This window comes from Mustela nivalis (genome assembly GCF_964662115.1).
Source record: "Mustela nivalis genome assembly, chromosome: 5".
Taxonomy (NCBI): Eukaryota; Metazoa; Chordata; class Mammalia; order Carnivora; family Mustelidae; genus Mustela; species Mustela nivalis.
The window spans coordinates 759,284-773,953 of NC_139024.1; the positions used below are offsets into that span (position 1 = coordinate 759,284).

Below are 14,670 nucleotides of genomic sequence, written 5' to 3' on the forward strand. Positions count from 1 at the left end.
TCAAATGTTATTCAATTATCCATTTTTCTAAAGTTATTTTTCTACTCTTGTACAGAATGCTCCTTTTGGATACCAAGTATTAAACGTATGTAAAAACAAGTAATTCTGGCAGAATTTTATCTCCTCTGAGAGAATTTTTGAGATTTATAAATATTTGTGGTGAGTCCCCACAGTGTCAGAGTTTTTATGGGTCTGCAGTGTTGCGGGAGACTAACTAGGATAGTAGGTTCATTGCCACCCTGTTTTAGCGGCTTTTCTTTCTCATTCTGCCTTATGGTAAACAAGAGCAGAAATGAGGAGTCTGAGTTCACTTACGATCGTGGCCGTTCTTGTCGGTAGGACAGACGGCGTCGCCACAGGTTTCCGGAGCGAACGGCTCCTGACGGTGGGTCTTTATCGTCCCGTGGACAGAACTTCACACAGGCCGGGCGAGGATGTGGGCCGTGTGGTTGCAGCGCGAGCGGACGTGTTGGTCAGGAGTGTTCGGAGTATGGGATGGGGACGTACATTCAGTACCGTCCGAGGAACGAGAAAAACCCGTTGTTTAATGCCCTTGATGTAACCTTCTTTGCTGGTGGTGGTGGGTTTGGCGTCAAGAGTGAAAGCTCTGAGGTCTTTAGGTCACAGCCTTGTCCCACTTGTGTGGCTTTCTGTTCTCGAGGCACTTTGTTCTGGTCACGTTCAATGGCTGCTACCTTTGACGCTTGTTTTACAGCGGGGCAGCGCGCCGTTAAGGACCGGCCCCTGGTTTTCCACAGCAAAGTGAGGTCGTCTGGGTACGCGTCCACACCGCGGTGAGTAAATGGCTCCGAGGCTGCTCGTGCCGGGACGTGCACGCAGGGCTCCGGACGCCTGAGCTCTCTTCTCCCGTCCCTGCTGCTGGCGTCCTGCCTCCTCTGTGCCGCAGCCCCTCCTCGGCCCCGGGGGACCTGCGGCTCCCGCAGCAGATGCAGAGCCTGCGGCGCTGGCCCGGGCCGGGGCCACCCTCTCCTGCGCCCCCCATCCTGATGGCTCTGGGCACGGCCTATGCAGAGTGTGCTGCTTGCCGCCTGCTCCGGGCCGCTTGGATGCAGGTGTGGGGGGCTGTGGCTGTGCCCCGTACCACCCTGAGGCTTGGCACCTTGGGTCCCAGCATCTCTGGGGTCTTGTTTCTTCATCTGAGTAACAGGCAGTACCGGGCGACTGTTCAGCTACCACCAATATGCGATAATCCGATTTTATTAAAGGGGGGATTCAGCGTGACTTCCCAGTGATGTCACTTCTGCTTCTGAGTAGGTTCGCACAATGTCCACAAATGCAGCTCAGTTTTTGATATGAGTCTGTAGCTTCGGTCTCCGGAAGGAGACTGTGTGTCCAGGATGCTTCCGCAGGTGTCTCAGGGAAGGATAGTTGTTAGGGTTAAAGTAATTGAATGTTCAGTGTATTTCTAGTGTGGGACACAGAAAGCATAAATATATTTAAATATGTATGTACATTTTGCTGCAAAATACAGGTCTCTTAAGAAGGAAGCTTGAACTGAAATCTTTAAGGGTAACATGGTTTCTTTCCACAGCACAACTATGTTCTTGCCAAAGACCAACACCAGGAGCAGCGGTGGCCGCTCTTTACCACGGAGCCACGGTCACAGGTGGTACAGCTCGTTTTCCCAAAGTAAATGTGATGTAATTTGGGGAGGCCTTTTGAGTACTTCAGGAGACTTTGTTTTCGGCAGGTGTACGGCTTAGGACATGTTTGGGGACGCGTTATTACTTGGCTGTACATGGCCTTGTGGTCACATTCGGTTCTTCCTTATGAACCCTTTTCCGGACAGGCTGCTCTCTTCATGAACTTAACAACTTAGGAATTTTAATTTTGGTTAAAATTCTGTTTTAGAAAGCATTGGGGTCAGTGAATGACGCTTTTGGATAAGTTTGTTAGGTAGTAACTGGATGGAAGACTGTGAGCACTGACAGGGCTGTCGGCCCGAGATGAGTGCGGGGGCCTGGACTTGCTTCCTGTCCAGCGGGAGCTGCACCTGCGTGCGGGACCTCGGCCAGCCCTGCTGGTGCCCGGGCCCCATGCGCCTGCACAGGGAGGTGTGGGGAGACCCCAGGATGCTCCCGGTCGCACACATGGAGGTGTCGCATCTGGGCAGAGATTCCGGGTGGTGGTGCTGGCTGAAATGTCACTTGCTCTCGTCCCCGGCACATCTGTGCTTGGGCGGTCACTGGCAGAATGCTGGTTTCACCCCGTTCTGTGATGTTTCCTGTGCCCCGAGGCTCTTCCTGCCCTACTGTGCTGCTCCTGTTTCAGCATCGATGGCAAGGATGTGACCCCAGCAGGTGCCCTCAGACCCTGTGATACCCAGACCGGAGGTTGGGGACAGAACACAGCACCAAAAGCTATGCTCAACTCTGCTTTTCTTGGTGACATTTTCCTACGAGAGCCCAGCTCTCCAGACAGAACCAGTGGCCTTGGACGCGTTTCTGGCCCGGGGGGCATTCCGCTGAGGGGTTTCAGTGAGGGGAGGACCCCAGACAATGTCCTGGGCACAGGCCGGTGTTCCTCTGGGAATGGCTCCTCTGATCACCTACCGAATTTCACTCCAGAGGGGTGGCGCTGCCGGGCTGTGGGGCAGGCTCGCAGGGCCAGGCTTTCCAGCTCGTTCAGCCTCTGAAGGTGTGACAAAATGTGACTTGTCACCAGTAACTTCCAGCTTTGACAACAACCTCTGCCGTGCGCCTGGCACCTTTCCAGGCTCCCCAAAGTGCGTAGAACACTGTGTGACAGGTGGCTCTGGGCTGAGGTGGAGGGGCTGGTGGGGGGCACGGGGGTGTCAGGCCGGAGCCTGGCCTCCCGTGCCCTGGCCGGCCCCCGTGCCCGTGGCCTTGCTGCTGCTCAAAGGCTGCCGAACTACCTGCTGAAAATGAACCCGGAGGAGACTTTGCCTTAAGTTCCACGTGTCTGCAGTGGGCTGTGCTGCCTGCTCCCCGGTCCTGTGGGACTCCCCCCACCAAGGCCACCCCAGCGCGTGTCCTAGCCGTCGGTCCTTTTCCCCAAGCCATCCGTGGTCTCTTCCACAGACTGGGAATGTGGTGATTTTCATGGCCGACGCAGGCTGTGTGCAGAGGACGTGAGCAATTCACTGTGTGACACACAGGGTAGGGAGCCGAGAAGGACAGTCTGTCTGTCTTGCCGAGTCCTTGCACCGTCGCCCATGAGAAGCCCTTGACGGTTTGCCCTTAGAATGCATGTGTTTTGGCTCCCTGGGACGGAAGTGCACTTTGCGGAGCTGTTTCGTGGATTCGCACGCGTTTACGGGCTTTCAGTGGGAGAGAGAGGTTGCGCGGGTAAACGGGAGAAGCCAGCATTTCCAGCCCCTCGTTTTGTTTCTTATCTCACTTGGGACTCTCTTCATCCTCATGGTCCTGCTGTTTCTTCAAGTAAGGAGTACCCTTTGGAGCTTCCTCTGCCAACCAGAGTCCACAAGCAGCTTGTCCTCGCGCACGGGCCGCCCGCCGCCGCCACCTGCGTCCAGTACTCAGGTACGCCGCGCCCGGGCTGCCTCCGCTGTATTTTCAAGGATCTCTGAACTGCCTCTGTTCCGTCATAAATAGAGCTTTAGAAATCCTGGTGGCGTGAAGTTCCCTGGCATTGTTGGAGTCTGGATGAAAGTCAAAGGTCACGTTGCCCTTGAGTGGCCTGGTGCTAGGGTCTTTGCGCCGGCTGCCACCACAGCACGGGAGCTCCTGCGTTTGGAATTAGGGGCTCGCCTGGGTTTGTGCCCTGTGTGTGATCCTCCCTCTGTAGTGCTGGAGGGAGCCACAAGGGGGGTGAGGGGCTGGTTCGTGGAGGTTGGGGGAGACCGCTCAGGGCAGGTGAACCTTGGTGTCCTCTGTGGTCACCATCGCTCCTCAGATGGAGCCTTTCCTGCCGGGCCCAGTGTGTCTCGGGCTGCTGGCGGCCGTGTCCCTCTCAAGCGCATTGAAACGCCTCTGCCAGAGTCTTCTCTGGTCTTCCTCGGGAGAGGAAGTGGGTGGCCCTGTGATCTGAGCTCTGTCTTCAGAGGCACGCGCTGTTTCTGGTTTCTAGACTCACCTCGAGGTGAGATGTGTTTGCCCTCAGTCCAGGGGGCTGGAAGGCCACCCCTCAGCATTTTGAGGGCAGTCCTGTAGTTTTCACTCCTTCCAACCATGCTGAGTTCCTTGCATTTTTCTGTGAGTGTAGCCCAAGCATGTTTGAGGCATGTGGGGAGATAAGATGTGTGCTGTGGTCAGTGAAGTAGCTTCGTGGTGTGAGAGAAGAGGTAAGGTCTTATCCCTGCTCCTGTGATTGTGTGGTAGGGTTAGCAATAAGGTTGCAGAATCGTGGGGGCCTCTGGCTTAGTTCTGCCCCGTGTTAGGGGTAGGGTTGGATATTCCTGCGTGGCTGAGTACTGGGTGTCTTTACTGTTGATGGGAGGCAGGGTGCCTTGGGGTCAGGGTTCTCTGGGTTCAGAACCCCGTGCTGACTCTGACTAGCCCTGCGGCTCCTCACTTCCGGATCCTGTCTCTAAAGGATGTCCTGGGCAAGGCCACCTGGTGGCCCTGCAGAGGGTGATTGGCCACTGAGCACGTGCTGTTGTAGGATCTCTTACTACCTGACAAAACAAATCGGGTTGGCTACAGATTCTGTATTTACCTGCTGCAAGCGTGACTCCTGGGAGCTCTGATTTTACAGGGATGTCCCTTACTGTGTTTAAGCAGGAGATGGAAGGTGGCTCGCCTGCGGCTTAGCCAACCACTTGTCACTGGTCCTCCGCGCTGATCTCGCTGGGACGCCTACTGTTTTTTCAGGTATGATGTGTGTTACTTCTAGTTACTATGAATCACGGTGAGTCTCCTTGTCTGGGTACGGGTTGCTCTCCTCTCCAAGATCAGACTGGCCTAGAAGGAAGGCTTGTGTGGAGGTTCAGCGAGCTAGACGGGCCCTGCTGAGCCGGGCAGAGGGGGTGGAACCGGGGGGCCAGGCTGCAGGACCGTCACGGTGCTCCACAGTCAGGGAACACAGCTTCTCCAAAGTTCTGTGGGGGCAAAGTCTGATCTTCCCGACATGACTGAAGCACATTTGGAAAATTAGGAGCATCTGTACATAGGCATTTTTTTTAAAGATTTTATTTATTTATTTGACAGAGAGAGATCACAAGTAGGCAGAGAGGCAGGCAGAGAGAGAGAGGGAAGCAGGCTCCCTGCTGAGCAGAGAGCCCGATGCGGGACTCGATCCCAGGACCCTGAGATCATGACCTGAGCCGAAGGCAGAGGCTTCCCCCCAGGTGCCCATAAAAACCACTTCTTTAAAAAAGGGTGAACTTGAGTGAGAACGCGTTGCTTCCTGTGTTAAGTTCATGCTGCTGTGGCCATCCTGCACTCCTTCTCCGAGGCATGGGGCCCCACGTCTCAGGCAAGGCCCCGGCCCCAGGGCAGGAGAGCACTTGGATGTGTCTCGTTCCTGTTCCTTCTGTTCCTGAGCTCTTTCACCCCAGTGTGCATGCGGCAGGGGCACCTGCCGTCCGAGGCGGGAGGCCGCCGGTGTGGCTGGGAGGGCAGGAGGGTGTGCGGCAGGGCAGCCGAGCTGAGTGGACGAAGGACAAGCCCAGCCCAGGTCCCTGCTGGACATGCCGGCCCACTCGCACCGGGGTCCCTGCGCCAGGCCTTGAGGTCAGAGCTGCTTGTGTGCGGGCCGGAGTGGGGAGCAGCTCCTGCGGGCTCCCGGTGTTGTCATTCGCGGTCAGCCCTGTCCCTGCCCGCCCGGCTCACGCCCCGGCAGGGTGCCCCTCACAGCTTGGCGACGAGAGCATGTCTGTTGTCCATGGCAACTTCGTGGACCTTGTGTGGGCGCCCAGGCTTGGAACACGAGTGAGCAGGGAGGGACGGAAGGAGGGGGGTGTCCCCGCTCTGCCGTGGATGACCACTTCATTGGCAAGAATTACACGCGGCTGAATGGTGGTGACTTTGCTGCGCGTGTCCCTCTGACGCGCGGGTCGTCGGCCTCGCCACTGCCTGGTGAGGCGGTGCCGGTCCGCGCTGTGCTCTGCGGCGTTGAGGAAAGGCTGAGAGCTTGTGGGCTTTCAGACACACTGACCCTCGGTGAAACCTCCCACGTGCCGTTCCTGGCACAGAGACCGCGTGGTGGCCCTGGCCCAGGCAGCTGTGGGTGCCACAGGGCCTGCGTTCTTCTGGGTAAAGCCCAGAACCGACACCAGGGGGCAGCAGAGCTGTGTCAGGGACTCCGCTGCCCTGGGCTTGGGTCCGCAGGGCTCTCCTGGGCGGGCTCTCCCGGGCTGGTGCAGCTTGCTCTGATCCGCGGGTCTCCAGCCGCAGCGCACCTGTCCTCGCGGGACGCTGGCTTCCGTGCTCAGTCACTCGTGGGCTGCTGCAGCCTGAGGCTGGCTGGTTCCGGGGAGACACAGAGGAAGGCAGCTGTGCTGTGGCGCTGGGGTGGCTGGGCCTGTCCCGTGTGCCCCGTGTGGCCCAGTGCTGTCCAGAATGCCCAGCTGTGCTGTGGTCAGGGCAGTCGCCCCAGCCTGTCCTCTCGGCCCCTCCTTGCTGCAGAACGCCCACAGTTTCATGTCCCCAACGGCCCGTCTGCCTTTCCGCGGTACCTCTGCTTCTCCGAGCAGCAGGTGGCAGCAGCCTCGGGACCCCGTGGAGATTGCGTCCTGGCCAGTGACCTGTCCACAAGGCCTCCGAGGGAGGTGGGATGCAGAGTCGGCCTACGTGAGCGAAGGCAGATGCCCAGTGGGAAGGAGCACGGCTGGCGGGCGCTGGTGAAGGGGTTGTGGGTCTGGCTCCCCCAGGGGCGCATCCGTGTGCTCCCTTCCGCACCCTCAGGACCTCGTGGACTGCTTGGGCAGCATGGAGCTGAGGCCCATGGGGACAGGGAGCTCACTTGCAAGGACAGGCTGTCCCACTGACCCTTGTGTGATGGGGTAGTTGATGGACCACTTTGGTGCCCAGCCCCCAGCAATGCACACGCCCTGGAACCGAAGGAGAGGGCACCGCACCAGTGGCTGGGCCCGTCCCCGGACACTTAGGGATCTGACATCCTGTTGGATGGACTCGAGGAGGGGTCACATCAGGAGGCATGCTTTCGCTGTCTGCCAGGTCAGGGCCAGTGCTGGTGGCAACAGAGGTCAAGGGGTCATAGCGGCTCAAAGGACAGACCGCAGCTGGCATGGTGGAGCTTCTCTCCCGGGGTCTCGATAGGGAGTGAAAAACGAGTAACCGTGGAGTTCTTGAGCCCCTGGTGGGGGTTCCTTCTCATCTCACGCCTGCACGTCCCCCATCTGCTGCTGAGGCCATTGTGGGGCGCGATCCTTGACCCTGTCACTGGCAGGCGGCCTGTGGGCGACCGTCCCAGAGCTGAGCTCCACCGCAGCCCTACAATAATCCGACCGTCTGTGGCCGTGCTCAGCAACTCCGCTGACCACCAGCGTTAAGGGAATGGCGCTCCTTGAAGACGCGTTACTGGGAAGCCCACAGATTTCGGCACATCTTGTGATGCTACATTCTGCGCGTTTCTGCAGCTTATGTTCTTTTTTTTTTTTTTTTTTAATATTTTATTTATTTATTTGACAGAGAGAGATCACAAGTAGGCAGAGAGGCAGGCAGAGAGAGAGAGAGGAGGAAGCAGGCTCCTGCTGAGCAGAGAGCCCGATGCGGGACTCGATCCCAGGACCCCGAGATCATGACCCGAGCCAAAGGCAGAGGCTTAACCCACTGAGCCCCCCCAGGCGCCCCATGCAGCTTATGGTTAATGCGCTTTTTAAACATAGGCTTTTTACTCAGCCTTTAAATGGAGTGGAATTCATGTCCTTGGGCTTCGGTGTCCCTGGTGCCACCAGAGCTTGGAAATGCCCTGGCCCTGTGCTCTGCTGGACTTCTGGTGGGACTGTGCTCTGCCGGATGGTGGTCCCAGTAGCCCCCTTGTCTCTGTCTTCCATTAGGTCACGACGGGCCAGTGAGCACCGTGTGCTGGAGCCAGGACAGCAGGTGGCTGCTGTCTGCTTCCCAGGACGGGACGCTGCGGCTGTGGTCGCTCCGCAGGGCAGAACACGTGTTGTGTGTGGTAACGTTCAGGGCTTCCCTGGCCAGCCCTGTGGTCCCCAGACCGGCGGTCCCGGAGGCATGCTGGCGCTGTCTCGGGGCCCTAGGCTTGTACCCTCTCCGGGAGTGTGGGATGCGGGGTGGGGGTCTGCTGCTGGGCACCCACTGTGGTCGCTGACATATCACTTTCGTGTGTGTGTGTGTGTGTGTGTTGTATGCGTGTGACACACACGGGCATGTGTACACTTGGACATGTGCACAGTTACCTGTTCGCACGCGCTTAGCGGAGACCATTTGGAAGCTGTAGGGGCAGTGAGAAGGGCCAGTGTGGCGATGTCGCGACTGAGACGGGCAGGGGAGGGGTACCGGGGCTGTGTCCCCACGAGTCTGATCAGGGCTGGCGAGCGGCAGGTTCTCAGAGCTGGGTTAGCGTGGACCCCCTACGGGTCTCACTGTGAAAGGGGGACTCAGCTCCAGGAAGACCAGCAGGAGGGGAAGCCGTCAGACCGGGGGCTCCAGCGCGGGGTAGGTGGGAGCAGCTGCAAGGGCACGGGTCTGCTGCGGCACCGTGGATGCTGTCCTTTCCCACGCGTGACCCCGGGGGTTCTGGAGGGCACACCTGAGAGCTGACGCCTCAGAGCTGTGTCCCACGCTTAGAATTTGTCCTTAATAAACTGCACCACTGACGATGCTCACTGCCAAGTATCAACTTTATTTTATTGCCAAGTTTTTAAGTAGCCGGGATTCAAATACTCGTTACAGGAACATTTTAGTCACGTGACGTCGTTCAGAAGTGGTCAGAGGAAGACACACGGGAGAACTAGTGTCTACGTCCGCAGTGGGCATGTGGGTTGGTGGGAAACCGTCTCCGCATGTCTGTCGCGCGTGTCTGTCGTCTGCCTCCGTTACAGGGGCCATGATTCCCGATTTCTGTTCCAGGGCAGGGACGTGTTTTCCAAGCCCGTCGGGTCCGCACAGTTTTACTACCTGGACGCCTTCATCTTGGCGTCTTCCGGCCCCGAGCTCCAGCTCCTCAGGCACCACATGGACACCAGCAAGGATGAGATCCGCAGGTGCGCAGCTGGCTCTTCTGCCCCTGCTCCCTGTGCGCGGGAGGCCGTGGCTCCTGCTGCGGCACAGGCGCTGTTGCACCAGCTGGAGTCACCGCATTTCGGGCTCCTGGGAGAGCCGAGGGGTGGGCTTGTCCCTCCTCTGAGCTCGTCTGCAGGGCCGCGTGCGGGGGCCTCGGTGTGACCAGAAGCTCTGGGCTTCAGAACGTGGAGCTCTTGCCTTGGCTCAGCGGTGTCTCTGATTTATGTCGGACGATTCCTGCTGGGTGTGTAGTGAAGTTAAACCAAGAACCGTTTCCTACACACGCGCACTAAATACACAGCTCAAACGTGTTCGCACCTCCCTGTGCAAGTATTAACACTTGTTTTGTTTTCAGATTTTTTAAAGAAATAAAACAATATAGGGATATTCCGTGGCCTTCCCAGGCCAGCTCCCACCCCTTCTTCCCTGTTTTTTTTCCCTCCCGTGGCAAGTGAAGCTGCCGTCCGTCACCATACGCGTCACCCAGGTCTGTTCCCCGTGTCCCCTGTGCTGCACTCCCAGCCCCAGGACCTGCGTGTCGTCATCCCCTATTCCCACCCGTCCCCACCGCCCGCCTTCGCGGGCCACCGGGTCGTTCTCAGTGAGCACGAACCTGTTCTGTTCTGTCACTGCTGTTCCTTGTTTCTTAGATTCCACGTGTAGGGGAGCTCGTGGGGTGTCTGCTTTTCTCCAACTTTGCTTAGCGTCCCACTGTCCAGGCCCATCCTTGCTGCACACGGCAAGGTCTCCCCCTCTCTGACGTCTGAGTCGTGTCCATCTGTCCGTGGACACCCGGCTGTTTCCAGTCTTGGCTGTTGTAACTTTCCTCTTGTGGAGATTGGCGTGTTTGCTCCCGTGCCTGCAGCACACCTGTCGCCGAAATCCGAGTTCTGTTTCTGAGATTTAGCCACACTTGTCAGTTTGACTTCAGTCTCTTTGCTGCAGCTGTTAGGACATTTTATGCAACAAGATAAACCCATCCTGGATCAGAGGAAGACACACGGGAGAACTAGTGTCTCAACAACCCAAGATAAATTCCTCTCCCGTCCTCTTGTTGCCAGAGATCAGCTTCTTCCGACTCAGCCTCGTGCTCGAACCCGGGCCGCGCTGGATTCCTTGTGCCCGTGCGCACATGGACCCTGGGGGCGTGATTTCACTCGGATCCGCTCTGCTCTGTCGGCAGCGAGCCGTGTGTGGCACTTACAGTGAGGGCAGGTTTTGTCTTTCTCTGGAGGCTGTCCTCCTGTCTCTGCAGGGGATGCTGTCCTCCTTCCTGTGACTAAGCAGCTGACTGTGGTGCTTCATTCAGCCTGGGCCGGAGCTGTCTGGAGGGAGGAGGCTGACGGGCTCGAGGACTGTGTGCTGTTCTGTTCCACTGCTCTCATGTATGATTCCAAGGTGGCTGCTGTGGCTCCAGGCATCACAGCCATGTTCTTCCAGGAGCACGAAGGGGGAGTCCGTGCCAAAGCCAGCAGGCTGCAGATCCGGGAGCATCCCAGGCCTTTGGGGCTGGGACCTGTCTCAGGAACGCGTGGGCAGGGATGGTCGGGTTTATACCTGGTGGGGAGTCTGAGCTCAGGGTCTGTCTCGCGTCACTGTGGGTTCTTTTTCACCCCAGTTGCTTGTGTCCGTCGGGAGACCTGTGGGCAGGTTTTCAGCTTAGTAGCCTTATTAGGTATCTCTTCAGCTGTGGAGGAGGAGCACACCTGGCAGGTGCCCCCGGATCTCAGCTGGAAGCTTCGCCGCCTCCTAGGTCAGCCGCTTGGCTAAGAGCTGTGTGCTGAGGCCAGGATGGGTTTGGCTCAGGTGTGGTGTACCCAGGGGTCACGGCTGCCCGTGAGCCGGGCGTGGACGGCGCGGCCGGCCCACGGCAGAGAGAGCTGCGGGCCCCCTGCTGCGCTTCCCCCGCAGCCCCTGGCCCCTGGGCCCATGAGGCCGCGGTGTGTCGTTCTGTGCCTGCCCCTTCCTGGCCTGAGTCTGGGGCAGGTTAGGGACTGAATGTGACGAGCCTGGTGTTTCTGACGTCTTCCCGGTTTTGACAGTGCGGTTCCCTGGAAGGAGGTACTGTGTTTGCAGACCGTCCGCTTCCGGTCCAGCAGTCAGAGCCGCGGCACGGAGACGGCCTTCACGCCTCAGTCCTTCCGCGCCGGCCTCCCATGCGCTCGCGGGGTCCCTTGTGAACTGGGGGGCCCTCCAGCGTGCTCGTGTGCGGCCCGGGCAGCCTCACTGCCTCCGTCTGGGGAGACGCTGCGTGGAGCTTGCTTGAGAAGGGCCCTTCCCGGGCCTGCTGCTTGCCTGGGCTGGGGCTGCTTTCCCGCTTCAGCGCCAGCGTCCGCCAGGGCAGGTGACTCTCGGGAACCGGCCAGGCGGCGAGGCTTCAAACGATGGGACGCCAGACCTCACAGGGCCGCAGGCATGAGCGCCCCTCGGCCCCGCTGTCTGCTCCTCGGGCAGGGCTCTGGCCGACCCCTCAGGGTGCCGTGGCCCCTCTCGTGGAGCAGAGCCTCCCCTGCCCATCCGCGTGGCCGGCTCTGCCACAGCAGTACTTGGGCCTTAAATACGGACGGTCCCTTCCCTGTTCCCACACCCCCAATGCCCCCTGATTTCAGACACGTGTGTTCTCCCTGGGCTCGAGGGATCTTTCTGACATGGCTCGCCTGGTCTGTGGTGTCTGCAGAGCATTCCCATGACTCTCCCCACGAAACGGTGGCTTTCTACCCCATTCATCACCTACTGTATGATCCCGTGCATTTTTGCAGCAGTGATGCGTAGGATCACTGTGTCGTGATCTTTGTGTCATCACTGAGCTTCCCTTCAAACCTCTCCTGTGACTCTGTTTGCCCTTGAGTCTGTGTAGCTGACCCCTGCATATCTGTTGCCCCCAGGACCTGCTCCCTGAGTCACTGTCTCTGTGCCTAGCCTGCATATAGGGCCGCGGGCCCCCGTGCAGCACTCACCGCCGTGTGGAAGGTACAGGCTGATGGCCTGTTCTTCCCCCCCGCCCCCCGCCACGCAGGGCCATCCCCAGAGATCTCCCCTGGCTCTGCCTGGGCCACGATCACATCGAAATATGGCTAGCAGGTTTCTTTCCTTTACAGAATTGTTAGGGATTCTTGAGGTCATATGTTTGTTAAACCAATACTAACTGCTTGCATTATCCTTTAGAAAACATTAACAACATATGTGTTTGTGGAAATACAGATAATTTATAACTAGTTGGAAGTCTTCTTAAGTATACATAATTATTTTAGAATTAGGCGAAAAATTTGCTTTCTCACAGACAATAATGAATTATTTGGAGCTTTATATGATATTTTTTCATGAAGTTTTCCTAAAGGAAAAGTTAGAGTTTCCTAAAAGAAAATTAAGGCAGCCGACTTACTCCTTTGATGTTATAAAATAGAATTATTAAGTGATATGAAAACTTTCTAGGGACGCCTGGGTGGCTCAGTTGGTTGGGCGACTGCCTTCGGTTCAGATCATGATCCTGGAGTCCCGGGATCGAGTCCCGCATCAGGCTCCCAGCTCCATGGGGAGTCTGCTTCGCTCTCTGACCTTCTCCTCACTCGTGCTCTCTCTCACTGTCTCTCTCTCAAATAAATAAATAAAAAAATCTTAAAAAAAAAAAAAAAAGAAAACTTTCTTCATATTCAGCTTTTTAATGGCAGAATGCTCAGTTGTGGGAGAGAAACAGAAAGGTCAATTATCCTTATTTTTTTTTTCAGATACAGACAGAAGAGCTGGTGCAGACGTGTCTTCAGGCTCCGTACGACCGGTGCGACGGGGATTACCAGTTTATCGGCCGTGAACGACTTCTACTCCTGTATCCTTGCCTCTGCTCTTGGTTTCCATAGCCCGAGCTTCAGCGTCCCGGCAGGAGCGTCTGCTGAGGGTCCCGGCTCCGGGCGCCGGCCGGGGGCCGCGACTCAGGGCGCGCACGTCTTCTGCGTAATTACATGCATAGCGATCCCATCTCCGTGGGGAGAAGAACTTCACAGGAAAACGACATGCGTGCGACAGAGCGCATGACCCACAGCAGGGTGATGTAACCGGCATTTCTGGTCTATAGTTTATTGTACAATATGTAGTAATTTTGTGCTTTTAAAAAATGAACCAGTACACTTGGGATGGGCATCCTTCCGATAACAGAAGTCGGCCCCGGCTCTGGAGCCCGGCAGAAGTCGCAGCAGAGATGCCGAGTGGGAAAAGGAGTCGAGGAGTTTATTTTTTGACTTTTTTTTGACCGGCATCATCCCTTTTAGTTAAAAACATTGATTTTGATTTATTTAGAAGAAAAGCTCTGATCTTCAGGAATTCGTCTTATAAAAATCTGAAGTTATTCGGAGGTCTAAGTTATGTTCTTTGAAGAGTTTTATAGTTGAAATTTCAGAAGGACTGAGATAAGGCATTAGAGGTTTTAGAGTATTTTAATTAGAAATGTGATGCCAGAGCCCCTTGGTACACACAGAGCACAACACGTAGCAGACATGTGTCCTTCCGAGTACTCTGGCCTTAAACGGTGCTTTCTGCATATTTTCGCATGAGCGCTGGGCTAGTTACCGAACCTGGTGATCTTTCTCCCACGTACACCACTGATGGCAGTGTTCTGGTGGCCACTGGACGTGGGTTTGTTCTGGTGCTGACACGAACCCCGAGTCCATGTGCTGCTGCTGTTGCCCCAAGTGTGAACGTGGACAAGGCGTGGCTGGTGGCTCGCCGCGCTGGGAGGTGCGTGCCTTCGCACGGCCGGCTCCAGGCGGCACTGTCCACATTTGCACTTGCACTGCCTGGTTTGACCCTTAGACTGGTCTTCGGAGCTCCGTCCCTAGCGATGCAGCTGGGCTTCTGGCTCCTGATTGGGGCCTTTCCTGGACACCTCAGATCTCATTGCGCTGAAGTTAGACCTCTGTGCCTCCCGCTGGAGGTCTGCACCACTGGGTCTGCTCTCGTCCCTGGCTCAGCAGCCGCTGCTGGATGCCAGCGGCAGAAGGGGGGAGCGGGGCTCTGCGCGCAGACAGTTGTAGCGGTCATCGCTTGGGTGCCTTCTGGTGCCCCAAAGTACTCACTGCATATGTGGGGCCGCCCTCCCCCTGGCGGACGGCTGAGAGGAGTTCCCTAACTGCGTCTCGCAGATCTGGTGCTTGCGGCTGGCAGGAACAGGACTCTCGAGGTTTTCGACCTCAATGCAGCGCGCAGTGCAGCCATGATAGTGGAAGCCCATTCCCGGCCTGTTCACCAGATCTGCCAGAATAAAGTGAGTGAGCTGTTGACAGCGCTTATCATTTGTGAATTGTATCTTTAAGTGTCGGACTCGTACAGATGTCTGATGCAGGTTTCTGACAGTTTGCTAGCAAATACCCAATGCTATTTTTTTTCTTGTCATCATCAGTTTTCTAGGCCTTGATGTTTGACCTTAGCAGATGGTTTAATATCGTATGGAATGTGAAACTTTGTATTTTTGTCTTTGATTATTTTCTGGGCCTATTTTTCAACTTTACTAGTGATGCAGTCACAC

The 14,670-nt window shown here is 56.8% G+C and overlaps 1 protein-coding gene across 10 annotated transcripts in view; it reads left to right on the plus strand.

Moving 5' to 3' along the window:
• WDR27 (WD repeat domain 27) overlaps nt 1-14,670 on the plus strand; it is a 215,645-nt gene that overhangs the window by 33,232 nt on the left and 167,743 nt on the right. For all 10 annotated transcript variants that reach the window (XR_014311702.1, XR_014311703.1, XR_014311704.1 and 7 more), the window contains 9 exons: nt 345-503; nt 716-794; nt 1,553-1,627; nt 3,424-3,524; nt 4,725-4,814; nt 7,964-8,085; nt 9,003-9,136; nt 12,881-12,978; nt 14,288-14,409. Coding sequence is in view for 6 of the 10 variants with exons in the window: in XM_082730412.1 (XP_082586538.1) it covers nt 345-503; nt 716-794; nt 1,553-1,627; nt 3,424-3,524; nt 4,725-4,814; nt 7,964-8,085; nt 9,003-9,136; nt 12,881-12,978; nt 14,288-14,409 (980 nt within the window). In the remaining 4 variants the exon portion in view is untranslated. The remainder of the gene's footprint in view (nt 1-344; nt 504-715; nt 795-1,552; nt 1,628-3,423; nt 3,525-4,724; nt 4,815-7,963; nt 8,086-9,002; nt 9,137-12,880; nt 12,979-14,287; nt 14,410-14,670) is intronic.